The sequence below is a fragment of the Cylas formicarius genome, unplaced genomic scaffold, assembly GCF_029955315.1.
Source record: "Cylas formicarius isolate icCylForm1 unplaced genomic scaffold, icCylForm1.1 PGA_scaffold_3__17_contigs__length_32017465, whole genome shotgun sequence".
Taxonomy (NCBI): Eukaryota; Metazoa; Arthropoda; class Insecta; order Coleoptera; family Brentidae; genus Cylas; species Cylas formicarius.
In genome coordinates, this window is record NW_026844326.1 from 20,981,791 (window position 1) to 21,009,404 (window position 27,614).

The 27,614-nt window shown below is 36.5% G+C and overlaps 5 protein-coding genes across 5 annotated transcripts in view; 3 read left to right on the forward strand and 2 right to left on the reverse strand.

Annotated features, from left to right (window-relative positions):
* The window catches only part of LOC132699161 (protein alan shepard), a 90,868-nt gene extending 86,870 nt beyond the window's left edge, over positions 1-3,998 (reverse strand). Inside the window, exon 1 of the mRNA XM_060665711.1 lies at positions 3,628-3,998. The gene's annotated coding sequence lies outside the window, so the exon portion shown is untranslated. The remainder of the gene's footprint in view (positions 1-3,627) is intronic.
* Positions 3,999-4,678: 680 nt separating this feature from the next.
* LOC132699861 (tRNA N(3)-methylcytidine methyltransferase Mettl2) lies at positions 4,679-6,433 on the forward strand. Its single transcript, XM_060666805.1, has 4 exons — positions 4,679-5,257; positions 5,380-5,865; positions 5,917-6,089; positions 6,140-6,433. The coding sequence occupies exons 1-4, from the start codon at positions 5,022-5,024 to the stop codon at positions 6,277-6,279; spliced, it is 1,035 nt and encodes a 344-aa protein (XP_060522788.1). The 5' UTR covers positions 4,679-5,021; the 3' UTR covers positions 6,280-6,433.
* A 75-nt stretch (positions 6,434-6,508) lies between these two features.
* LOC132699860 (endonuclease III-like protein 1) lies at positions 6,509-7,633 on the forward strand. The gene is made up of 2 exons (XM_060666804.1): positions 6,509-7,147; positions 7,205-7,633. The coding sequence occupies exons 1-2, from the start codon at positions 6,509-6,511 to the stop codon at positions 7,631-7,633; spliced, it is 1,068 nt and encodes a 355-aa protein (XP_060522787.1).
* Positions 7,634-7,654: 21 nt separating this feature from the next.
* LOC132699863 (nucleolar protein 12) lies at positions 7,655-8,451 on the reverse strand. Its single transcript, XM_060666806.1, has 2 exons — positions 8,309-8,451; positions 7,655-8,234 (listed from the first exon to the last, which is right to left on the reverse strand). Exons 1-2 carry the CDS (start codon positions 8,395-8,397, stop codon positions 7,655-7,657), a joined length of 669 nt encoding a protein of 222 aa, XP_060522789.1. The 5' UTR covers positions 8,398-8,451.
* A 264-nt stretch (positions 8,452-8,715) lies between these two features.
* The window catches only part of LOC132699431 (TATA-binding protein-associated factor 172), a 28,592-nt gene continuing 9,693 nt past the window's right edge, over positions 8,716-27,614 (forward strand). The window contains exons 1-10 of the mRNA XM_060666130.1: positions 8,716-8,883; positions 9,257-9,299; positions 14,892-15,450; positions 15,506-15,674; positions 17,896-19,050; positions 20,476-20,688; positions 21,165-21,545; positions 23,472-24,271; positions 25,586-26,625; positions 27,439-27,592. Coding sequence (XP_060522113.1) covers positions 9,286-9,299; positions 14,892-15,450; positions 15,506-15,674; positions 17,896-19,050; positions 20,476-20,688; positions 21,165-21,545; positions 23,472-24,271; positions 25,586-26,625; positions 27,439-27,592 — 4,485 coding nt within the window. The 5' untranslated portion in view covers positions 8,716-8,883; positions 9,257-9,285. The remainder of the gene's footprint in view (positions 8,884-9,256; positions 9,300-14,891; positions 15,451-15,505; positions 15,675-17,895; positions 19,051-20,475; positions 20,689-21,164; positions 21,546-23,471; positions 24,272-25,585; positions 26,626-27,438; positions 27,593-27,614) is intronic.

The following is a 27,614-nucleotide window of genomic DNA, read 5'->3' on the forward strand; positions in this document are numbered from 1 at the left end:
CGGCCCGATGGGAATGGTGCGCCGCGACAGAGCCGTACTCGGTCATATTTGTCGAAAACGTGGCAAACATTTTTCATGTCATTTTTATTTTTTTAATTTATCTAATTTAATACTATTTAATTCCCCCATCCAACCTTACCAAACTGCAAGACATAAAAAAAATATTCCTAGTCCTAGCACTATAAAAAATTGCACTCTTGTTATTGACTTATTTTTACCAAATCCGACTAGTACGGGACTACTAGCAACCTTTGTCCATTACAAAAATCAATAATAAAAAAAGACACTACGTGGATCTTCGAAAAAATGCGTTTTTTTTTATTTCTCCTCGTTTAATTTTAATGTCTGGTCCAACCAAGAAATATTTTCTCAAATTTATAACAAACTCATTTTCTTTGTGGCCTGTTTTTTTTTTAATCAGATTTAGAGGTTAATAAACAACTTTTAAAAGAGAAATTGGATATTAAGCACAGCGAGCTAATTTTTTAGGAATGCAAAAAAATTGAAAAACCGTATACAATGTATAATGTAAATCACAAAACGTTTATTTTTAATGAACACAAAATCCAATGATATGTATCTGTTTTTTTATATCTCTGGTTTCCTAGTCCGCATAACGCGAACTTTTGTGAATTTCGATCACCTCGGTCCGGCCCTGTAACGATGGTGCGCCGCCAAGACCTCATACGGGCCCCCCAGACGTTAGATTTTCTGTTTTCACGGACATCCATCGGATACAGACGGCCGAAATTTCTCGATAAAATCTTTGGCCCGTTCCGGATCGCGAGACCAGTCTGACAATGGCGTCTGGCCTCGTCTAACGGTCCTTATCGTTCAAGCATCGAGGAAGTGAATACCTGCTGTGACCGGGGGGTGGGGGGGCGGTCAACATTGACAATCAGATTCCGCAGACTGTTGCCGATCAATTATTATTGGGGGTTTGATCGTTTGGCCGAACAAAAAATAAATAAATAAAAAATCAATCGATCAATACAATACAGAACAATTAAAGATGGGGAGGGCAATTTCCAGTTTCCCTCGCGGTACATATATATCCTGGTGGAAAATCGCTTTTAAAATCGGCAAACAAAATATAGCATTCTTTTTTCAAAGAAACTTCCACATAATACTTTTTATAACACTTCTGGATTCCTCCTGCGTCGGTTTTTGATCATTCAAACCAGCTAACGTTTTGCCAATTATCCTGTTGACTTCTTCAAAGTTTGACTGAAACTGGCTGGCATTTTACTCTGTACCGGCTTTTATATTGTTTGAGGGGGGCGGAGACAAATGAGGGGTATAAACACCGTCTCGGATGACTGATTCCCATATTGTTAGGTTGCTTATAGATTTTTATAGACTCTCGGATTTTTCGTTGGTAGAAGAATTGATTATATCCAAGAATTTTAGTTTAGTAGCATACAATTTTATGTCCGGTTTCATGATTGTGTTCAGCAACTGCTGAAGAATTTATTTGTCTTAGTCTTAAGGCTCTTTCATGTTCTTCGAGTTCTTTGAGTTTGCTGAATGAAACTAATGTGACGACCGCGTCAGTACAGGTAGTTTATCAGAATGTTAAATAAGCTTTAATTCAGACCCCAGGAGGTATAAGATCTCGCATTTATTGCAATAGTCTTCAATTTTTTTATATAAATCAAAATTGCTGACGTTTTGCCAATCATCTTGAAACACTGAAACTGAGTTTCAGTTAAGCTGTGAATAAGAGGAATCCAGAAGATTCGTAAACAGTCTAAAAAAACATCAGCATTCGTGCCTACATAATAGTCTCCAGTCTTTTTTGATGGAAATTTGCTACCAATGTGAGTAATTCATGCGGTTACTAGAGATATTGAGGACCTGCCTATGTCGATTATACAGGAACTTATAACGCAACTATTAAATAAAATTTGAAAAGGTCCAGTCACAATAGCCTGCGACATTCAACAACGAACATGACCGGTGAGAGATCGTCAATAATAAGTTCGAATGCGACATTTTTAGGGCAGTATTTTAGCAAAATATGTCTATTAAAGTTTGCAAGTCCCGGTACTAGCCCCGAAAGTCCCCAACTTGGTTCCGAAACTCAAGATGCATTTTAATTTCACAAAAAGGTTTTCATATAATTTTATTTGATTATGGAAATTCGCATTAGCAATGGAGCGAAAAAATTACAAAAAATAAACAAAACAACAAGAACGCTCACTTAAATAAAATCCCTTTCTGATTGAACACTTATGGGTGGTATGGTTATTAAATATTCCTAACATAATCGCAGATTCCGAAGACGAGAACCAGCATATATCTACCTCAAGACTGTCTCCAGCAACGAAAATAAAAATAAATAACGTCAATGTCATTTTACCACAGTCGCAGAAAAGTCTGAGCGGAGTTCGTTCTCATTCGTATAAATACAACCAACATTTTTCAAACAATCGCCGGTAAATGTTACAAAATAAAAGACCCATTCATATTAATACGCGACTTGTGCTACCAGAAAGGTCAATGCATACAGCCATGGGGGTAGATTGTGTAACACAAACTCGAGAAAATAAAAATCAATCATTGTACAATTGCGTTGGGAGGAACATTTAATATAGAATCATTTAAAAGATTAATTTTTATTGATACATTTTTTGTTCCTAGAAAAAAAAGGCGTTCTGTCATCGAGCGAGACGACAAACCTCCACTTAGATTCCGATTATCCTTTCGTAAAAAACTAAACACTTTGCATAAAAGCAAAAAATCCATAATAATGTAATCAAAACAAATGTCGTAGGGCCATATTTGGAAAATTGCTTAAAGATAAATGTGCGTTTGAGAAACGTCAACACAGTTTTAAATCAAGGATTATTAGAAATTAGAAATAATTTCGCGTATAAAACGTCGGCAGCCAAGAAATCGCCGCTTTCCGCGATTTTCCGCTCGAAGCGGGTATTCGTGGCAACGCCGCGCGGAGCAAAGCCACCGAAACTGCGGAAAATCGATATTGTTGCAAAGCTGCAACAAGATAAATCGAAGTGCAGGAAGTCGCCCCCACCACAAATTTGGGTAGAATGCCCTGTAATACGTGGAGAACTCATGAATTGTGGTAACTACATCACTAAAAAATAATTTCCCATACAACTTTTGCAAATTGCAAATAACGTTAAATAAAATATATCCAAAAAATGTATGTCAAACTGCAAAATTTTCCGAAATAAAGGACAAAAAAATATTACTGACATGAGGGCTGTGAGATTCCAAAGACCGATAAAAAAAAATTGTTCACATGTCACACATCCTATACCCTACAGAATTACGAACAACGTTTCACCCAGTAATACCACCATAAAACCATAATTTACGTAAGAACGGATGATGGCGTTGTGAGAACATCGTATCCGACACGAAACAAAATCTTGGGATCGTTTGGCATGAATTACATAAAATCCATAGGTGATGGTTGGCATATTCAATACACAGTAATTAATTGAATTTATAAAACTGACAGCGGGATTACCCAGAAATCTGACCCCTTATGCCGCCCGCCGTTTTAAAATTTTACCGCAAAGTTTAGAGTTATATAAAAAAAACTGTTTTCCCTTTACTTTTAGCAAAAATCAATGGTCAGAAAAATGAAGTACTCACCTGGGACAAAATAGGAAACAGTTTTCTTGGATATTGTCCCGTTCCGCGAAAAATCAACCTAAAAAGGCACTGTCCGGCATCCGTGTATTGTATAAGTGAGTCCCGGTAAATATGTAGTTACGAATATGTGAAACTAAATCGGCAAAAAATCCTTAGGAATGTATACGCCCTCCTGGATTTGACAGATGTCAATACGCCCAAAACAAACAATTTCGACACGAATCCCGAAAAGACAGTCTATCAAGATTACTGTTACTCGATCTTGCCGATGTAAATTTGTATAAAAATTACTTCTTGTAAGAAAATATTCGAAACGGAAAAATGTTTTCAGTGAAATTTAACGCACCGAACCACATACACCATCGGTATTTGGTAAATGCACTCTGCGCATAACGTCAAATCGGGAATGACGTCCACAGCCGACGTTGTCCTACCAAGCCGATTAAATATTCGTCCTGTCTGAAAATGTGAAATAATCTTAATTGGACATTTTTCGTCAGAACAGTAGATTCCAAAATCGAACACATTGGTGTATTATGTCAAAAATATGCATTTTTTGTTACATAGTCAATCAAAAACTCGAAAAAACGAAATCAAGACTGCGATATTATCGATATGGTAAGACCAGACTGTGTTTGTTTAATAAGCGCAATCTGCCGGAAAAAATTAAAGTAAAATGAACGAGCATTACTGCTCAAGTGTATCGGCAACCAAATATACACCATTTATTTAAATGAAAGATTGTGTTACATAGACGCATATATTTTCAAACATAAAGTTCTTATTAGTTAGATAAATACCAATCTTTTTTGAAAACAATATGACATCTTGTTATGTCTTCTCCCTAGTCGTAATGTTACACACTCGGTTCTGTAGGTGTACAACCTTAAATAAAATAAAGTGCAAAAATATTTCCGAGAACATATATCCATTTTTTCACCATTTGTATGCCCGGTAATTTTTTTCGCAGTTAAACAAACTAAAGTTCGGCGAAAAAGAATTAGTGCAGACATTCGTTGGAATAAAAAAAGAAGAAAATGGACAAATTAACCTAAATTTTAATTCACCATGGCTGCGTGCAGGAATATTCGACTCATTAAAAAATGTTATGTTTACATACAGAAAGGCATTTCGACGATTGGGCTGAACTGTTAATAGTTGATACCGCGATATTTAAAACTTGGATGATACACTTAACCCCATATATTTGTGGTTATATTTATGAATTATTTTACTATTTCATCAATAATTTCTAAAGTATCATTAGTATTCTGCTTTTCAACGTAATAATCTGTAATACCACATATTCCATGAACACTGCCAGAAAACAGAACTTTTGTGTACTTGCACTAGGTCAAATACATCTTTTCAGGTTATAATAGTCTGTCAATAACATGCTGAAGAAATTACGCGATCTTATTTCACGATTGAAAAAATGGCGACAGTTGATCAAACCGTTTGCATTTAGCTCAAAACAAGCGGAAACGTGCAGACAAATAATATCTAACGTTTACCCAACATTGCAAAGTACCGAACGCAGGCAGTATTTCAAAAATATGGAAAACAAGCGGCCTCAGTTTGGCAGTAGATTTTTAACTGAAGGAAAAGATGTTTTCCAACACAATGCATGGTATGATATTGCCAGGGGAGCTAAATAATTTAAGAAATTTTCGCCATCCATAGATTTCTTGAAATTGTGCTAGCTCACAGAGGAGTGGAATATAAATAATTTCAAATGTGTATTCCTTGTAGGGATAATGTAGAATGGGATGAAAATCAGGAAAAAGAAGCTGTTGCTAAAGTAACAGCAAATAGCGGAGTTAAATTTTCAGAAGAAGATATAAATAGATATGAAATAGAGGCCAACTCCTCTTGGGATTCATTTTATGATATCCATGAAAATAAGTTCTTTAAGGACAGACATTGGTTGTTTACTGAATTTCCAGAATTAACCAATGAGAGGGATGAAGGATTATCCATTTTTGAAGTAGGCTGTGGTGTAGGCAACACCATTTTTCCAATTTTGCAGTATAGTACCAACAAAAATTTGAAAGTATATGGTTGTGATTTTTCTTCAAAAGCTATCAATATTGTAACTAATTCTGCTGTTTTTGACAAAGACAGGTGTTGTGTTTTTACCTTGGATATTACAAATGATGAATGGCGTGTACCTTTCGAAAAAAACAGTCAAGATATTATTGTTATGATATTTGTTCTATCAGCAATATCCCCTGATAAGTAAAAGAAAATCAATTTTAGTTATTCAACCCCTTTATATTTACATTTTAGATTTCAAAAAGTTGTGAAAAATATATATATTTATCTAAAGCCGGGAGGGTTGTTACTATTTAGAGATTATGGGAGATATGATATGGCCCAGTTGAGATTTAAACCAGGAAGATCATTGGGAAAAAACTTTTATGCAAGAGGGGATGGTACTCGAGTATACTTTTTTACTCAAGGTATGTGATTGTGTGTGTAAAAATTAGTTTTAAATCTGAATATGTTTTAGAGGAAATAAAAAAGTTAATGGAAGAAACAGGGTTTGAAGAAGAGGAAAATAGAGCAGACAAAAGGTTACAAGTCAATAGAGGCAAACTTTTAAAAATGTACAGGATTTGGATACAAGCTAAATATAGGAAGCCGAGATGACCAAGGGGTATCTTTTATATTGATTGAAGTAAAGAGAACTATATTAATACAATTACAATATTAATTTTATTTGTAAAGTGAAAGTTGGGTAGTTTTAAGGATTAATTGTCTAATATTAATATTGAACACAAATAAATAACGCTTGTGAACTTCGTATTTGATACTCATTCGAAGTTGAAAGACATTTTTTTTATCTTTGCTCACTTGTACAAACTAACCTAACTTATTAATGGTTTTGATTTTGAAATGTATATCCTTTTGTACTAGAAATGTTAATATCGTTTTGAAATTATCACGTGCCACAATGAAAAGCGTGAAAAATTCAGTTAAAGCAACAAGAAGTAACAGTAAAATTGAAGAACCGGAAGTAAGTGAAACTGATTTTTCTAAATACCAATTTGTTCGCAAAAAAGTTCTTAAATCAGTGAGCGACGATACAAGCAAAGAAATCCAAGATAAGGTTTCAAAATCTCCACCTCAAAACCTATCGTCAGTTAAAAGGGATCATATTAAAATTGAATATGAAAATTCTCTGCCCCAGAGTTATGGAGATACTAAAAATGTAAAAAATTCGAAAACGGAGCCAGCTAATTGGAATGAGGTTTTACAAAATTTAAGAGAAATGCGTAAAAAATTCGATGCCCCGGTCGATACTATGGGATGTCACCAATGCCATGACAAAAAAGCAAATCCCAAAGTTATGAGGTACCAGAATCTTCTTGCTTTAATGTTAAGTAGCCAAACTAGGGACCAGGTTGTACATGCTGCCATGTTAAGGTTAAGAGAACATGGCTGCACTGTTGACAACATTTTGGTCACCCCAGATAAAATTTTGGGAGAACTGATTTATCCAGTTGGGTTCTGGAAAGTGAGATGCTTTGCGAATAGTCCAAAAATTATTATTAATAACTTTTGTTTTTTTCAGAGTAAAGTAAAATATATTAAGAAAACATCAGAAATTCTAAAAACTCAATATGATTGTGATATTCCCCAAAGTGTAGAAGCTTTGTGCAAACTGCCCGGTGTAGGTCCCAAAATGGCGCACATCTGTATGAAAACGGCATGGGGGAAAGTAACTGGAATTGGGGTTGATACACATGTCCACAGGATTTCTAACCGTCTAGGATGGGTAAATACAAAAACCCCAGAGCAAACTAGAAAATCGCTAGAAGCCTGGTTACCATGTGAATTATGGAGTGAAGTTAATCATTTGCTTGTTGGCTTTGGTCAGCAAATTTGCCAACCAGTGAAACCACAATGTGCCACTTGTTTGAATAATCATATTTGTCCCTTTGGTTCAAAATATATAGGGAAAGAACATGACGGTGTTAAAAATAATGTTCAAGCCAAATAAACAGATTTAATTTTTTAATATTTAATTAACATTTCTTTTATTTCTTCCCCGTTTTTTACCTTTCTTGTCTTTAGTATTTTGTTGTTTTAACTTATTTGACATTTTTTTCTGTTTCAACCTCTCTATATTATTTTTCTTCTGAAATACTTTGCTCTTCTTAACATTCTTTGTTGCTTGTTTTTTTAACTCCTTTTTCAACTGCTTTTCAGATACAAATTGTTTTTTCACAGTTTGCTTTTTTGCTAGGGGCTTTAGTTCCATTCCAGGAATTTCCGTTTTAACACTTTCCTGGTCTTCATTGTCATTAGATGCATCCTCGTCCTCATACTTTAATTTATTAGATCCTATCCAGTGATTTTGTTTGGCTATTTCATCTGGTGATAGTTCCACTACTTTCACAGTCACGTCTCCTTCTTCATATTCCTCATTTAACAAGTTTTCTAACTCGGGTATGGGCCTGTGGGACACTACTAGGTTTTTGTAAGATTCCCTGGCTTCAACCTTTAGTCTTTTCCGCTCTTCTTTTAATTCTCTCTCAAGTTTTTCCTGCGCCTGCTTTTTTCGCTGCAATTTCCTTTTGCGAAAACCAGTCAAAAACTCCCTATGGCAATGGTAACAACGTATAGGTTAAATATGGGCACTTTATAGATATTTTATATATTTAAGCTGTTTTACCTTCGTTTAGCTTCATCGAATACTAAATGAACTTTGCTTGCACGATTTTTCGTTTTTTTCGGTCTTTTTTCAAAAACATTCCGCGCCATGTGTAAAGAAGAACATGCGGTTTGTTTACTATTTAGGAAACGTCAAATGTTACGTCAAGCGACTGTCTACTTTCATAAGTTTATGTTTTTATGTTTAAAAATCGACTATTCTTAAAATTATCTGGAAAATAATTAAACGCACGCAACACTATACCAACAGCCATAAACAAGGAGCATAGTAACCAATTTGATATCTTTTAAAATCGGGTTGTATCTGCTTGAAGAAAGTAGTATGTCCTTTGACTAAGCTGCGCTTTGCACCTTCCTTCGTTATCTCCGCCAATGGGAAGGAGTTGCTCGAATAAAGTCGGGCTCAACGACATCATGGCTGTCAGTATAAATTTGTCCATTGCAAGATGAACTTTCCTTCAGTAAAATCACCATATAAAAGCACATTTTCGCCGATTGTTTTATTAAAACGGCCACTTACTAGGATGAAGCGATTTAGAATGCTAATGGCAATCAAATAACGCTAGATTGAATGCGGTAAGTCCCTCACAATTGCTTATTCGGGACGGATTTGCAATGTTTCAGTAAAATTCATTCTCCATGACGTTTGTTTAACATTTAAATCTGCATGACACAGTTGTTGCCTTTTAACAACATTTTGGTACATTTTAGCAATATTGACATTAGGCACAATCGTATTTTATTCGCTGTTATTTGATCTGAATTTAGAGATATAAAATCAAGACAGTAATTCCGACATTCTCCAGATTCATTTCCTATTTATTTACACATTAAAATTAGGCCAGCAATTCACTTAGCAGCCATATGGCCATAAATAAAACCGTGTGCGTGGAAATAAATTATCTGTTCCAATCTGCCCATAATTTCGTTTATTTTCCTCTAATTTCAGGAAATTGAGATACATTTCGCCAAAGCATAATGACTTCCAGTAGGTAAGTACAGCGGAGGCGGCGTCATTTTTAAAATGAAAATAATTTATGATTGTTCTGAATGCGCTCTTAAACATATTTAGAAAGGACATAACGTGTGCGGCCTGAATTAACGGCATAATTAGTAGATTTTAATGCTTATCTCTTAATTGCCCATAGGCTTATAAATCGGTGGATGTGATGTAATTAAATCAGTGAAGATTTGCGTAGCGAACTGGTAGATCCTGTGACCGATTATTAAAAACATTTGTTGTTAATTTTTGGTTGGAATAGGTCAAAGATTAGTAAACACTTCATTGAATTAAATATAAAAATTTTTAGTTTGCAAAAGGATAAACACAAAAAAGAAAATGATAGAGATTTTTCGAATTTCTTGCTTCGCTTGCTTATAGCCTTCGTGGAAAAACTGGAAATAATTTTTTTCCTGTCTTTCGAGAACAAATAATACTCTCTTCAGTGAAAAATAAACGATGTCGATTTGTGAATTATTGATATGAAAGATTCTAATTATTTTGAACAGTTGCCGATTAAACAAAATTGCGATATTTTTTACTGTCTTTAACATTTTTATTATTTTATATTAATTGAAATTATATATCTATAATATACAATTGTACAAAGTATTTTTGCTTTCGTTTGAATGTAATAAACTTTCATATTACCTTTTATTTCCATTTTAAAATTACCTAATCTTAGAACTTTCGTAAATATCTAACTAAGGCGTAATTATAATTCCTTTGATTAAGCGAAAATCGACCAGCTAGAAATAATTTATGCTATCGCCTTCTATTATTACCGTTGTTGCTGTTAGTATTATTTTTTAGACGTGTTTATTGCTAACAAAAATATTCCTCTCATCCAGAGATATCTCGGACGTGGATGTATTTATCGCATAATGCAGCAGAGCGTTTCCTTTTTAATACGCCCACACGATATCCTTTGCATTATGAATTATCCCGCCGGATATTTTGGTGTACGGGTGGCCTGGCTGCATTTGTGCTCGAAAAGGGAAATACACGTTTTAAGTTTATAGAAAAAGATAATGTGAACGTACTGTGCTAAAGTAAAAACTGTAAATTACTCACCGGTGTTTTTAATATTATCAGTTTTATATCTCAGGGGTTAAGCGAAACTGTCAGCTTATAATAGATTATGATTTAACCCATTTTGTCCCAGGGGTGCGTTAATGCAGCACCTATTCTATGATTTTTTTGTCACATACAGGAAATATTTCTGCACATCCATTTAGAAATTTTATTATTATCACTCCTAAAGGACATAAGACCGTAGAAATCGCTAATTTATGATTAAATGAAAGATCTTATATATGACTTTAAAAGTTAACAAAAGCGGTATATAAATTTGTATCACATTTTCAAGTAAATCCAAAATAGTAAAAAAAAATATATTTTGGATTTGTATTGCCATTTTTGTTAAGTTTATAGCATGTAGATTACATACATTATATTGGAAATACTATATTGATTATGCTTTATTTTTTGAAAATATTTACTGGTGCGTGAATGCACAAATGAAACAAAGCTTTGTTATTGCAAGTCTAGACAAGTCAGCGCAAGTAGAATTCTTCTTAGTATTAGTTTGTGTCTTGTGCAGTGAACGTTTCAGTTCGTAAAATATGGTATTTCCGAGGTATTTGACTTAAAAGGAGGAGGCTATGGAGGAGATGGTGATGGATGAGGACAATAACAATGAAAGTCGTAAGTATTATTTGGATTTACGTGTTCTTATGTATTGTAGCATTTCATTCCTTGTAAATTTATGCTAAAAATAACGTGAAAAAATATTTACAGAATATATTGACGCGGTCTATATGACTGACGAAGAAGATATGAATGATAACATAAATCTACAAGAGTTCGGGGAACCAACTAATACGAACGAATGATACAGCTGTCCTTCAACAGTCCTGTAATTCATCAACTACTGAACCTGAATGGGACTCATCATATGATAAAACCTTGGAATTCAAAAGAAGACGTATGCTTTCTGCAAACGACAGGCTTGCTTCTACTGTCAAATGGAAGATAGGTCAGATTGAGTACACTCACACACCTATATCCGATGAATTTAGATCATGTGAGGCTTCCTGGAAATACTCCGTTTGAAATATTTTTTATGTTTTTTGATGACGAAGTGATTGATTTGATTTTAAATCTTCAATTGCTTTGCGACTTTTAAAAACTGATAAAACAATTACTCAAAGAAATCTTGCACCTGCCACAGATGAAGTGCGTTGTGATAATCAAGGTCACGTCATGATTGTTCATGCTAATAAAGCCCGAAGGACATGTAAAATCTGCCACAGCCACACAATTTACTTTTGTAATAAGTGTAATATGTATTTACATACTTCATGCTTTGTAAAATATCACCAAAAATAAAACCGGCTCGCGCACCATAAAAAATTATGCGTTTTTTTTATATGTTACATCTTACGTGTCCCAAAAGATTATTTCATGTTTTTTCCCAGTGGTTCGTTTACTTACTAGTATTTTTTTGTATGTTTCGTGTATGTTAAGTGCAACAAAATAAATAATTTCAGACGAAGAAAGTATTTTTTATTTTTCTTTATGCTTGGGATAATATGGGTTAATCGCATCGTTAAACTGTTATTAGCCTTGCTCTAGAAATGTATGTCGAATTTTCCAATCAATGTACACAAACTTACCTGGATATAAAGATTTATTCAGAAACTTTTATGACACATATTTCATACGCATTTGTTAATGTTTTCATTTGGATACATTAAGTTAGTCAAAGTAGTGAAGTTTTAGAAGTCGCACGGATAATAAGAATAAAATGTCAGAGTGAATTGACATTATTTTCCGCCAAGTCAAATGAAAAAGTACGTACATTAATTCTTTGCTTTTAAAGCATTTAGTATTTAGTATTTATGAATGTCCATAGATTATTTTGTAAGTGCATGAATGATATATTAAAAATGTGCGATGACGGCACATGCCCAGTATATGAGCCTCGTTGATAACGCTTACGCGATATAATAAAGCAGCGATTGTTTTAAAAAACCGTTCCTGCGGAACAATTGATAGTAGTTTATAGGTATGTTTTATATGCGATACATTCAGGTTGATTTGTATAAATTTCTATATTTCAAACAGGGTTTATACGACAGATGAGTTATCTATTATATTATCAGGATTTCCAGGGATCGTCGTTATAACTGTTTTGATTGCACTGATAATATTGGGTTTGACATTTGATATTTATTTACTGCCTTTTTAAGTCTCCATAAAGACCATAAAATAATAAAATCATTTCCAGAAAAACTTTGTAACTATACTATTAACTACAACAAAAATAAAATAGGTTATAGTTTAATAAGGTAAATTTTTAAGCAATTAGTCAACATTTCGGCCGGAATTTCTGAAAAGCTGGTCAGAATTTCTGACATAAGTTTCTCGTAAGAGACATCGAAACATCAGATCTACAGGGTGATTTATAAAGATTGGGTAATTTCTGTACTAACGGGACTAGACACCAAAATATTATTATCTTTTAATCGTTTAAGTGTGGATAAAAAAAATCTCAAAAAATACCTTGAACTTTTGAAGTGTAATTAAGTCAAAAAACGAAAACGTTAGAGCGCCTAAGACCTTTTCTATGAAAGATTAAACACTCATTCAGATTTTCGTCATGTGTTCCATATGTCTAAATAATACGGTGAAACCAGCACCCTCTAGGGGCAGATCCGAATAAGTTTCAAATTCGTATTTGTTTTGTCAAAAAACCTAAAACTGTTATTAAAATTATTATTATGCTAAAAAAAACTTCATTTGTATGAGGTATGTTGAGGCATATTGTAGCAATATCCCGTTTTTTATGAATTACCACATATACAGGGTTATTCACGGTGAGTGTTCTATTAGACTTTTACGGAGAATGACTTACGGCAAAAATCTGAAATTTTGGTTACTTATGTAAGCTACCGATGTAAAATATTTGTTTTCAATGCGGTGTTGCCAGATATACTCCTAACGTATATCAACTTTCGGACGTTTTTATGTAACATATGATATACCGATCTTAAATATTTTCGGAGGTAAAAAATACTTTTTAAGAAATTTGGCAATAAACAACCCGATATAAAATGATAATTTTTTTTGCGCAACCTGTGCAGCTAAACACTTAACTTTTGGCAAGATATAAAAATCCATGTTACGTGGGAATTTTTTAATTGAACACGCCATTTTAATATTGGCAAAATATTGTATTTAAGGCAAATTAAAGTAATCACATTTCATTTGGGAAGCAGTCTCTGGCCGGCCATTGTGACATGCATTCGGATTTCTCATTTTATCGCATTTTCATAGTTGAGAGTTACATTTATTTGACAAACTTTAATGAACAACAATGAAATGTATAGATTTTTGTATCTACTACGAGAATTTGAACGAGGATATCTGGATATTTTACACAATTACACAATTTGCCATTAGCGCTACATCGCAGGCAAATTCAAAGGGCAACAGTGCAAAGTCAATCCATCGATGTTTTAGAAAAAATGGTGGTCATTTGAAGCACAATATCTAGTTGTTTGTACTGAAAAACCTTTTATTAGTCTTTAACATTAGTTTTGTGTATAACAGTTTCTATGAATAAATTTTTGTTGGCATATGTATTTCCTTCCAGTTTTACTGTTACAATGACTCATTTGAACATGCTAATAACGGACTATTAAGCTTATTTATGTCAAACACAAATTTGTTTACTAAAAACGTCATGTCTAGCCAGAGCCTGCTACCCAGATAAAACGTGATTACTTTAATTCGCTTTAATTGCAATATTTTGGTTTTTTGCTTATAACTCGAAAACCAGTGAAAGTAGGTATACCATAGTTTGGTACTTTTAGATGGCAAATTAATTGCTCATTTACGTGCCCATATGAAAGTGGGGTTAAAATTCCCACGTAATGTGGATTTTTATATCTTTTGCCAATTGGGCCTGATCTTATGAACGCCCTATACGCGATAAGTTAATTCTCAAACTACATTATGATAACGCAATTTAATGGGGAACGGCAACCAAAAATTCAAGTGTGAAAAAATTATTTTATATCGGGTTGTTTGTTGTCAAATTTCTTAAAAAGTATTTTTTATCTCCGAAAATGTCCAAGATGGGTATGGTAAATGTTACGTAAAAAAGTTCCAGAATGTTTCGCAGAATCTAAACATGTAATAATATACATTGTGTTGCATTGAAAAAACGAAAATTGATATACGTTACGAATATATCTGGCAACACCGCAAGGCCAACAATATTTTACATAGGAAGCTTGTATTCGCTTACATAAGTAACCAACGTTTCAGGTTTTCACCGTAAGTCATTCCCTATAAACGTCTAATAGGACATTCACCGTGTTTCGATTGGCACTGTGCCTTATTTCAGAAATTCTGACTTATTCCTCAAAAATTTGCCCCATCAAATTAAAAACTATGTAAAAAATAAATAAGAAGTAAAAGTTCAGATTTTGTTCCGTAGCTCTGAGGGCTTTAATAGTGTAGCTCTGGCAGCTAATTTATTTATTTTTTCTAATATATTATCATATTATTTCAGATTGGATAGGTTATTCGTACTGTTAGAGACAGGAAGTTCCCCCGTCACACGATCAGCCGCTGCCAAGCAATTGGGGGAAGTGCAAAAACTGCACCCTCACGAATTGAACAATTTGCTAGCCCGCACTGCCACTTACCTGCGCTCAAACAGTTGGGACACCCGAATAGCCGCCAGCGAAGCGGTTCGCGCTATCGTCAGCAATGTGCCCCGGTGGTCGCCGAAGGGAGTCGACGGTAACCCCGCCAGTGATGGCGGAGAATCGACGCCCCTGTCTTCTATCGGGAGGTTACGATTCGAACAATTCGACATGGCCAAGGTGTTGGCCAACAGCTCCCACCTGATGGCGTCCGAAGGCAAGGAGTTCGATGTCGAAGAAGATTCCGCGTTGGGGGTGGACATTAAGGAGCGTATGATTAAGCAGAGGCAATTGCTCAACAGCAAGTTGGGTTTGGACGTGGCCGCGAAAATCGGTTTAGACACGTCGACGTTATTTTCGAACGAAGATCTGCTCACCGGCAAAGCCGACTCCAACGACGTCACCGCTGACGTAATCAATAAGGTGAGGTGCATGCGGCGTGGGTTTTTTCAAATGCTAATGGACGTCGCGTTTGCAGAAACCCGTCAAAGATGTCATTTCGTGCGGCAACGAAGGTTTAAGTTCTAGGGAGATAAACAGGGCGAAGAGGAAAGCCAGACAGGCGACCTATAGGCAACACTCGAATGGGGACGAGCCTGATACTAAGAAAATTAAGACTGAGGAAAAAACCGCAATCATTCAGTATGGTGAGCGCCGCTTTTTTTTAACTATTTAGCACTTGATACAGCAGTATCACTTGCGGTAATTGAGTATCAGTTTTCACTTAATAATGGCTATTTGCCATTTTCTGAAGACTAGGATTTTGGTTACTAGCGGATGTCAAGTGGCCTCTTTACGGCTATTCCAACTTCTGCTTATAGTACAAACAATTTCTTCTTCGCGTACTACTATCGACGCTTTCGTCTCTCCTTCCAATGCGCTATATAAGTTATCGTAGAGAATTAGAGTGTCATATTCGTTGGTAACTGTCAACATTTTGGCTCCAATCACACTGATTTGTCATATAAGTCGTTAAGGATGTTTCGGGTTTAGTGACTTTTCGCACCTCTTATGAAATTTCACTCTTATGTGACTTTGTTGATTATAACCTAATTTTTCTGCCTTTATTTTTTGAGTTCAAAGTTGTATCTTTTCATCGTTGTTTTTTTTTGTTGACGTTACGTTAAACAGTTAGATTAAGTCTGTTTTTTTTTTTCGTTATTCACATTCATATGGTTCCCCGTTTTAAAAGCATCTAGCTATGCCTATAGCGGAGCGAGTTTTCATGTAATTCAGTATAATCTATAACTTAGACTAAGGTTAAAGTTTGGTGTGCCTTGTCTGAATTTAGTGTGGGATCCGTATGTTTTCGAGGAAAACGGTGCTACTGGTGCTAGGCGTATCGGTATTATGAGATGCTAGAGAAGTACTACAGAACATGAAGGCACGTGAGGTTCCATCAGGATTTAGTAACAACCCTCGCAGCTTGCCGTTCAATGACGATTCTGAAAAAAATGTTTTCTGGGCATTTAACCCCATGTGATTTTTTTTCTCTCGGACTACCTGAATTAAAGGGTGTTTCAACGTCGTCCCAATACTTTGGAAGCTTTTGAAAAGTCGATAATTCAGGGAATTACTGTCGAAACGATCAGGAGAGTGATAATCAGGAGTGGTTTATTCAGTACATCAACAATTGTGTAATTTTTTATGTCAATTTTTAAAACCCACTGATTTAAAACGGCATTTTGTATGTTTTTATTACCTTCCTAAATTGGAAAGTTCTTTCTGCCCCACCCAGTAAAAGAAAAAAGTTGTGTGTATGCAGAAGAGCACTTGTAGTGAATCACAATCACAACGTTATTAAAATATTCTTTTAAGCGATATTTTAGATATTCAACCTCCTCCAATGAGGTTGGAGATGTATTCCACATATTAGGATTTAAAACAGAAATTAAGTCCTCTCGCAGCAGCACTAGGTCGCCATCCAAACTTTATTTGCTTCCTAATATTTCGCATTTTTGAAAAATCAAATGGGGTAATAATAATAAATGGGTATCTTACCAGAATTCACCTTGAAAACCACTGATTCAAATATGTAAGCGTTGCTATGGCAAATAAATAATAATATTTAAAAGGTAATAAATAGTTTAAATACAATAAAATTTATAACCCACAATATTTGCTATTTTCAAAACAACGCCAAAATAAGAGGTGCAAAAGTCGTTATTAATTTAATGATATTCGTAATTATTTATCCATTATATGCAAATAACAGTTTGTAAGTATAAAAATTGGAAATGAAACAAAGAGTTGCATTGCATGGCATGTATCCCTCTAATTGTGATATCATGACCAAATGTAATATACCAAGACCAAATGTAATATATGGCATACTAATATTTCAAATCACAAAAATTATTTTTTTTAATTTTCAAGAAGGTAGTTGCGGTAGGCTTTAAAAATAGAATTTATTAAATATTTAAGATTATTACCTTATTTATTCCTGACAGTACAGTATTTGCAAAGTAAACTTTTATAATTTGCATGAAGCCAACCTATTTTAATAGTAGAAAAGTCTATATCGACTGCGCCTTCTATCTTTCGGACAGTTCATGGCAAACCTGAGATGCTTCATATTTCCAAAATCACTCAGTATTTTAAAAACTAGACAAGTCATGACAATTTTGTTAACGTCATCTTTCGTTTCACAAAAAAGTACCTAAGGTTTGCGAAAACGCAGGGCTCTATCTTCACTAACAACAGACGTACCCGTCAGTCACGACCAAAATGGGACAAGTTGTTTCATTTCCTCCAATTTTAACATTAACATTTTAACATTTACGCTTATAATAAATGATCATGAACTCTGTTAAATTGTCACTCTCCTATGATCTCTCGATGTTCAGATCGTTGCATTTTTCTTATCAGATTTGGAAGCAGGGGACCAAGGCGAATGGCCGCTGGAATGGTTTTGCGACCAACTGAGCCAAGACTTGTTCAGCTCCAGTTGGGAAACTCGGCACGGCGCGGCGACCGCCCTTAGAGAGGTGATGTCCGTACACGGCAAAGGCGCCGGTCGCGCCACCTATCTATCGCCCGAACAGAACGAGACGTATCATCAGATATGGTTAGAAGACGTGTCCATAAGACTGTTGTGCGTATTGGCGCTGGACAGATTCGGGGACTTTGTTTCCGACGCGGTGGTCGCTCCTGTTAGAGAAACTTGCGCCCAAGTCCTCTGTACCATAATTAAACTCATGCGTCCCGAATCGTGTCGCAGCGTGATGGGAGTACTGCTGCAGCTATTGGACCACCAAGACTGGGAAGCCAGACACGGAGGCCTATTGGGTTTGAAGTACCTCCTCGCCGTCAGGGAAGACATGATTGACGAGCTACTGCCGACGGCGTTTCCTTATATCCTTCAAGGGTTATCGGACGGTGTAGACGATGTGAGCGCCGTCGCTGCTTCGTCTCTCATACCGGTCGCATCGAAACTAACCCAATTGGTCTCGACCTCCGTTCCGCAGGTGGTCACGAAGCTGTGGGACCTGCTCTCCGAGCAAGACGAACTCGCCGCCGCTTGCAACAGTTTCATGGGTCTGCTCGCCGCCATATTGAACCTGCCCGAAACGCAGGCCCTACTACCGTCGCAACCGTTGAACGACGTGGTGCCTCGATTGTGGCCGTTTTTATCGCACGGCACTTCAACTGTGAGACGCGCCACCTTGCAGACTTTGTGCACGTTGACGGAGAAAAAGGCGGACGGATCGGCGACCGTTTGGTCGGCGCAGCTGTTGCAAGACGCCATGCGTCACGTGTTCCAGCGCGTCCTCGTCGAGCCGATCGAAGAGGTGCGCGACGTGGCGGAAAAAGCGTGGACCAACCTGGTGCGCAACTCCGGGTTGGTCGAGTTGTTGCACGCGGCGTGCCCGTTCGTCACGGTGTGGCTGTTCCTCGCGATGCAATCGGTACGGGTGCCGTTCGATTCGAGTTTTTTCATCCACGCCAAGTCCCATCGGAAATCCTCCAACGGCTTCAACAGTTTCGATCATACGATCGGCCATCCCAAATTGTACATCGGAGGTAATAATATTAATAATCGGGGCTTTTTTGTGGGGCCACAAAATATCTAAAATATTGAAAAAGTTCCATGAGAATTGAAAAAAAAAAATTAAAAGAATTTGCTGCAACGGTTCCCCGCCTCTCAGTAATTTTATGTGGGGGTTCTTTGGTTGACAGGAACAGACTTGGCACACCAGACTTTCCAGATAATTATTACAACTAACTCAGTTATACGAGACTTTCGGCGAGTCTCTCGGGTTCGACGACGAAAACCAAAAAATCAATTAATATAAACAACCGTCCGGAGGATAGCCATAGCATACAATGGTTTACAGAAGACAATATAGTAATATAATAATAATAATAACAATAGTCTAATACTTTCAATTATTGCACAAGATTGGATTGAAAATATTTATTTTAATTATTATAATGCTTAATGGCAATATAGCTAAAGCAGCCTTCAAATAATGAATAAATAAATAAGTGATAACATACATTATTATTATTCAATAATATATAATAATAAATCATGAACAGATTAATGATGACAAATCAAACACAATAATTATCATTCTTTCAATTTCAAAATCTAAATGAAGGCACTAAACACAATACTGAATTCTTTCTGATTTAAAGTTTTCTCATTCGATCCGTTTAAAAGAAATCAATTCGTATATATAAATAAGTTTTTTTGATTTAACTTCATTTTGGTATTTTTAAAATGACAAAAAATATACAAAAAAGACTAATATTTTTTTAAAAAGTTATTTGGATGTGAATCAAATTCGTATTTTACATGATCGCCAAATATTTTGTGCGTAATTTACGAATTTTTCTTTGAGCATTCAGAATTCTGTGGCGTACTTAGATTTTGAGGTACAAGCCAAAGGTATATAAAATGTGAGGTATATTTTTTAATATTCGATTGAACTCTATACGTTTTCTAAAAAGGTATAATGGTTAGTGTAAAAGTAACAATAAGTATAAATATTTATATTGTATTAATTTAAGGAGTCTTTTTAAAGGTTCTCCAGTGTTTATGTCTTTAGTTTATATTTTTTCTGATAATAATAATAATACTAATAATAGTAATAAAAATATGTCAAAAGAACAATATATTTTTTTATTATAAAAATTATGTTTATATATAAATATCAATAAGATTTCATTTTTATTATCTTATTACGACCCAGCGCGTTTAAAATAATCCTTTATCTCAAAAACACAGCCAACTAGGACTGTTTTAATAATACACATTGTTAACTGTGCGGGGTTGCCACATGATTCATTGCAAGTGTCAGATTTCGTCTTAACGAAGTCACAATCGTGGTAGTGGTTTATTTAATACAAACAAAGGAAAATAATGTGTGAAATGGGTGAAAATTAAAATTTAAAAAAAAAAACGGTAATGATCTGATGATGACCTAGGAACAATTATTTTAGGGAGCGAAACAACGCCTTCTGCTATCCGTGAAGCGAACGCCGTCCAAGTACGCTGCATGGCCGCTCGAATGTTGGGTTTACTGTCGTGTTATATCGTAAAACCTGCGCCCGGTATCGATTATAGCCAAGGTATCGAGAAACCCATCGACTGCTACGAGAAAGTACTGTTGGTCCATCTGAATTCGAAGTCTGCGCAACAGCGTTTAGTCGTAGGCAAGTAGTAATAGTACATTTAATATACCGGTTGTCCGAATTAAAAAAAAAAGTAATTAAATCGGTCAAGAGAAAATGCTGGAAATTTCTTAGCTAGTTTCTGAAACTCCTACCAGGTGTCGGAATTGTTATATTGAATTTTAAAACTCTGTTTCTACAAAAAAATTTTGTTTAATGCTGTTCTCTCTATTTCTGGTAGGAAAATGGAGGGGGAGTGGTTTGTCCGTATTTTTTCTTAAATAAATGTTTATGTTCAAAAAGGCTTGAGGCATTTTTAAGCACTCGGAGTTCTTAAAAAGGGCTTTTCTAACATCTGTGGTCAAGAAACTCCTGTGTTATGTAGGCTTCTATGACTATGAGCAGATTTAAAAAAAAAAGGAAATGTTTAGGCCGTTTATTTGATAACTCATTGAAAAATTTGATACAGTAATGGATGGGACTTTTTTCTCTAGACATTAATCCATGCATGGATTTAGGTTTGGTGATAGCCGAATGGGCAAAGATAGATACCGAAACAAAAGACTGTCCGCCCAATCTCAGGCAACGTTTGCACCAGTGCCAGGACGAGAACCTCTACTTCGACGAGATAGCGCACAGTTTCACGCGATTGGCGCAGGAGACGCGCGATTTTTTGGCCACGTTGAGGCACTACAAGGTGCCCATCGATGTCCAGAACGAAACACCGTTGACGTTACCCCTCATCGAGCAACTGACGGGGCCCAGTACTGAAACTATTCTAGTCAATTTTAAGTTAAAAGCCAAAGTACAGGAGAGCCTGGAGGAGCGGAGAAGGGCGATACAAAACTCTGTCAGGCAAACTGGGAAGGAGCAGAGAACACTTACCATAAGTACAAAAGGTGGGTCGACGCATTAATGATGCCGAATTCCGGTAACATGCTTAGAAAAGTTGAAAAACATATCTATATTATATTATTTTTATTAGTGTCTTGAGGTAATAGAATAAACCACATTTAATTCCAGACAATAATTGTAATGATGATAGATTAGGGGTTTGTTGGGATTACTAAGGAATCGTAACAAAATTTTAAGACATGAAAATTTAATTGACATTTAAATCATAATAAGTAATGTATAAGACTATTCACACATTTAAATACATACTAAACAATTTTACTAGAAAAAGAATGAAATATTGAAAATAAACAATTACAAAAAAGCGAAAAAGGGTAAAATAACAATACACTTAAAAACATAAATTAAAAGCACCGAAATAATTTCTGTTCAACAATCCAAAATCTCTTGTGCACAATAAAATTGTAAAAAATTATTTTTGTAAGGAGTTTTTATTACTATATAAAAAGTTAATTAATTGATTGAAATTATCGAGTACAGTCCTGGGAGGTATCTTTACGAATATAATTGACAAAACAAATGTAAGCTACTGACTTTTTTAAATCTTGACATTTTTTACGAATTTAGTATCAATATATGGCTCAACATATTTTTGACACCACTCTTGAGTTCGAAGCGAATGCCTTAATTGTTAAATGATTTTACGACAATTTAATTTTTTTACTTTGCTTTTTTTTTGCTATTCTTCTTTAGGTGCCTTCTCCATTACTCAAGGTCAACGACAATGGTGGCAAACTCTTCTCTGTTCCTTACCGTTCGCAATACCATGTATGTGTCTAATCTTGTGCACTCTCTTATGTTTGGAGACTCGGCCCTCTATCCTTCCTTCCATGATCAATCTCAAAAGTTGATATTTTTCTCATCTGTATATATGTCCCAAATAGCTGATTTTGTGTCGTTTCATTCATCATTCTTATAACAGTCTCATTCAAAAGTCTATGTGGGAAGATCCACATAGTCGTTGCATTATTCTATTTCTTATTGTTCAAGATTCCATGCCATATAAGAGAATAGAATAAATGTATGTTTTCATAAAACGGTATCCAGTATCCAGTGACAGGGTAGTATTTGTTAGGAATGTCTTCATTCTCACAAAGTGGATTCTGCTTTTTCAATTTGTGTTCAAATTTCGGCCTCCGGATCAAGGTTTTGGGTAATTCATCACCCGAGAACTTTCTCACCTCTTCTATATTTTTATATTGGCCCGTAAGTTTTGATTTCTGCTCATGACCATCACCTTTGTTTTTAATATATTTATTGTCAGGCCATGTTGATCCCCTGATTCTACAATGTTGTCTATCAGTTCCTGTAAGCCTTCTGAAATGTTAGCAAAGATGACGGTGTGGTCTGCATAGCGTATATTGTTAAATATTTTACCGTTCACCTTTATGCCAGTTTCGCTGTTCTCTAATGCTTGTTGAAATATATACTCGTAGTAAACGTTAAATAAAAGAGGTGAGAGAATTCAGCCCCGTCGCACTCCTAGTCTTAATGGTGTTTCTGACTATACGGCCACCAAACCGAACGAAGCCCCAGTCAGTTTCCAATATAAATTTTTCCATACTATCCAGTTGTTTTATTCATCAAAAAATATCAGCTTTTACCTCCATAACCATAACTTTTTTGTTTATTAACAGATTCGTTCAGACTTCTGCTCATTTTGTAAGTATTTTCGGGGCGAACATGAAACACGAAACTTTTTTCGAAAAAAACCTTAACTGTTAATAAACAATACCAACTTATTCCTAATTTGTTTGCGTCATTTGATCGAAATAATTTTAAGAACGCAATGAAATTTATGTGCGTTACATCGCTATCGCGTCGTCCTGAGTTTCCATGAAAATCAATCGATTTTATCTTAATTCGGTCGGTTTGCTACAGAAATATAGCCGATGGCGTTTCGATTTCAGCCGCCATCGCTGGCGCCATCGTGACGTTCCGGGCGTTGCCGGAAAAACTGAACCCGGTCGCGAAACCGCTGATGGAATCCGTCAAGCACGAGCCGGAGGAGCACTTGCAAAAAATAACCGCCCGCCATTTGGCGATGCTTCTCGATCAGTGTCGCGGCCGCGACCCTTGCCCGAACGATAAGATCCTCGTCAATCTGTGCACGTTTTTGCGATGCGATCCGGAATTCACGCCGCAAATTCACAAAGGCGATGACAAAACGGACAATTATAGCGGAATACTGACGTTAGTCAACGAGCAACGGATCGCGGAACGCGCTTCGTTCAGACGATCCAACAGTAGCGGTCGGGGACCCGGTCGACCGCCTGCAAACGACGCTCAGACCGAAGAACTCAAAAAGGACGACGAAACTCAAAGGACGAATAGGATCCAGTGTCGCGGCGCGACGCTCGCGCTCACCGAAATCGCGAGCTTCTTCGGCCCCGATCTGCCCTCGAAATTGCCCAAATTGTGGGAACTGACGATCGGGCAGTTGGAGGAAACCGTCGACCTCGCCACTTACCTACCCAGCTACGATGACGACGATCGGGCCGAGCGTTTGGTATGGGCGTTGCAAGTGCTCGAGGTGACGGCTCCCAGTTTGCACGATAGTCTGCGGCCCGAGCTTATGGCCAAGACTTTGAACAGGCTGAGCGTCTTGCTGTCTCACCCGTATCGGGCGGTGAGGCATTTGGCTTCGAGGTGTCTGGCCGTGCTAGCCAAGCTGGACTCGGTGCAAGTCATGGAGGTGGTCGTAAACAGAGTAAGTTGTTATTTCTGTAGGCTACTTGGGAGGTGCAATTTGGAGTTTCACGTTGGAGTTTTGTGCTTTACCCTGATATTGAAGTGTTGCAACTGTTGAGACCGTTGAGTGTTCCAACTGCTCAGCCGAAACGGCTCACTCTTTGGTCGAATCGAAACTTTTTACGATCACTCAAGTCAACCTAAATTGAGTGGCACAAAATTTTAATCATCATAACTTCAGCTTCATAAGAAAATTACATATATTTTACCAAATTGTAGTAATCCTATGCTCTGTTCTAAGTTGAAATACTTTTAAAATTAAGACGATTCAATTGATTCGTAATTACCTGAATCACAGATATCAATCGATTGACAAGTCGTAGAAGTTGACAGGGGACTCCCTCAGGGTTGCTTTGATGACTTCAAATACATGTTTCTTTTCTCCGATCTGATGGAGTGGAAACGGCAAGGTGACTAAATAAATGTTTGGAATTGGTCTTTAAATACTCTAATGGGCCAGCGATGTATTCGACCACTCAAAACTTGGATATATTTATAAATGCTATTGAAATTCCAGCTGTTGTGTATAATCTTTGATAATGAACTTAGATTTCGTGCACGGGTTTCCAAAATTCTTATATTAATCTCCACAATATCTATAAAAGTAAAGATATTTTGAGCTTAAAGTTAAAAACAACTTTTTGTGAAACACTGATTTTGAGTCGTCTTAATTACTGTAATTCTGTCTATGGACCCTGATGTTTTAACAAAATATTAATTACAAAAAGTACAAGTAAAGTTAGAAATAAATAATTGAAAACCTAAATAATGTTTTGTAGATTTGTACTTAATCAATTTCGTTTCTTCCACTGTCAAGCCGTTATCTTTCTATCCAATTAATTTATAAGTTCTTTGGAAAACGATGCCTCCTTTTGGTCCGATTTCAACATTCGGCTACACAACATTTTATATTCAACTTAGTTTTAACCGAAATGTCATTACTAAAATTTTCTGTATAACTCATGGGAATACATAAAAATTAATACAATCACTTTTCACAAATAGCAGGGAAAATACTCAAGTTAAGTACTTTAACTCACTTTCTTCAAATAGAACCGCACACACAAATAGAGCATCAACACACACACTCACTCCCTCACAACTCACTTTCTCCAAACAGAACCGCACAACTCAATAACGAGGTGAATATGTCAATTTAGAAAGCGCCATCTTTTATTTGTCTCAATTAAAAAAAAAATGTGCGGGAAATCTCCGGTTATATTTAATTAACGAACTATGATTACGATGCACGTGACTTGGTGCCCTCTCGTAGGTATTACCCAAATTAGGAGCCACCGACTGTGATATAGACCGGCAGGGTGCCGTGGAGGCCATAGCGTGCGTCGTCGACAACCTCAAATACGACATAATCCCGTATATAGTTTTGCTGGTTGTGCCCCTGCTGGGCCGCATGTCCGACCAAAACGTCTCCGTCAGACTGATGGGTACCCACTGTTTCGCCACGCTCGTCCAACTTATGCCTTTGGACGGGGGCGTTCCGGAACCGGTCGCCCTCAAAGGGAGCGCGCTCAAGGCGAAACGCGACAAGGAGCGCGAATTTCTCCGACAACTCCTCTCGCCATCTACCATTCCCGATTACGTGGTGCCTGTACCGATCGCGGCTGAATTACGAAGCTACCAACAGGCGGGAGTGAATTGGCTCTCGTTCCTCAACAAGTACAAGTTGCACGGCATACTGTGCGACGACATGGGCCTCGGCAAAACCCTGCAGAGTATTTGCATCTTGGCCGGGGATCAGTATTACCGCGAGCAGCGCTACAAAGAGAACAAGTCTGCGGACTGCGCTCCTCTGCCCTCTTTGGTTGTGTGTCCGCCTACGCTGACCGGCCACTGGGTGTACGAAGTGGAAAAATTCGTCAGCCAAAAATATTTACGGCCGCTGCAGTACAACGGGTCGCCGGTAGAGAGGGAGAAGCTACGTCACCAATTCAAACGGTACAACCTTGTGGTCGCGTCGTACGACATCGTGCGCAAGGACAACAATTTCTTTTCGAACGTCAAATGGAACTACGTCGTACTCGACGAGGGTCACGTGATTAAAAACGGAAAGACGAGAACGAGTTTGGCGATCAAGAATTTGACGGCCAACCACCGGCTCATACTGAGCGGCACGCCCATACAAAACAACGTGCTGGAGCTGTGGAGCCTGTTCGATTTCTTGATGCCCGGCTTTTTGGGCATGGAAAAACAGTTCACTGCTAAGTATTCGCGGCCGATTTTGGCGAGCAGGGATCCGAAGTGCTCGCCGAAGGATCAGGAGGCGGGCGCTTTGGCGATGGAAGCGTTGCACAGGTGAGACGAATATCAAAAGTGATTGGCCACCTTACGGCTACATTTTAAGAAAAAGAATAGCAAAGCGAAAGAATAATATGACAAGTTTATATTATTTCTTTCTTCGCAAGCCTTCCCTACAGATGTATGTACCTCCCCTTGAACAATTTTTAAAGGACATTTTAATAAAAATGTAAAATACTCTCCTTGAAACATATTTACGTTGTTTAGTTGACCACTAAGTTGCACTTAAATACATATTTTTGGGTCAGTTGAGCCGTTTTGAAAAATGTGTATTTGTTTAATATCGATCAATTGAACTGGTCTTGGTAAATTGAACACATAAATTGTTGCGAGCTTTAGTGGGTCAATTTTTTGTTCTCGGAGGACCTGTAGAAAAGAAATTATAGGCACTTTATTTTTATTAATTGTTTATCCGTTGTTAATGTTTTTGGTTAAACATTTGCGTTTTTTTAAATAATTTTTCATCAAATTTTGTCAGATTTTAAATAAAAAATCGCAAATGTCTGTTAAAAATTGAAGTAAAAAAAACAATTGGTTATATTAAAAATAGAAACTTGAAGGATTCCTACACATGTAAAAGTAGCCCGTATATAATTATGTATGATCTTGGCATTTCTTATTGACAATTATAAAAAAAGTACGCCAAATTCTCAAAAATCGTTTGTCTCAGGAAATTCTCCAAATTTTTTGTATAGTTTTTTCTAACAAAAAAAAAAACAATATTTTATCAGTTATTGAATTATTTATAACTTTAATAACCCAATTTTTCTATCGCATTTTGTCAATACATACATTCATTCATGGCATTAGACAAGTTCTTCCATTTCTGCTGCGACGAATGAAAGAAGATGTATTGGACGACTTGCCTCCGAAAATAACCCAAGATTACTACTGCGAACTGAGTCCGCTGCAGGAGCAACTTTACGAAGACTTTTCCAAGTCGCAAGCCCACCAGTCCTTACAGGTTAGTCGGTAACACCGAAGAG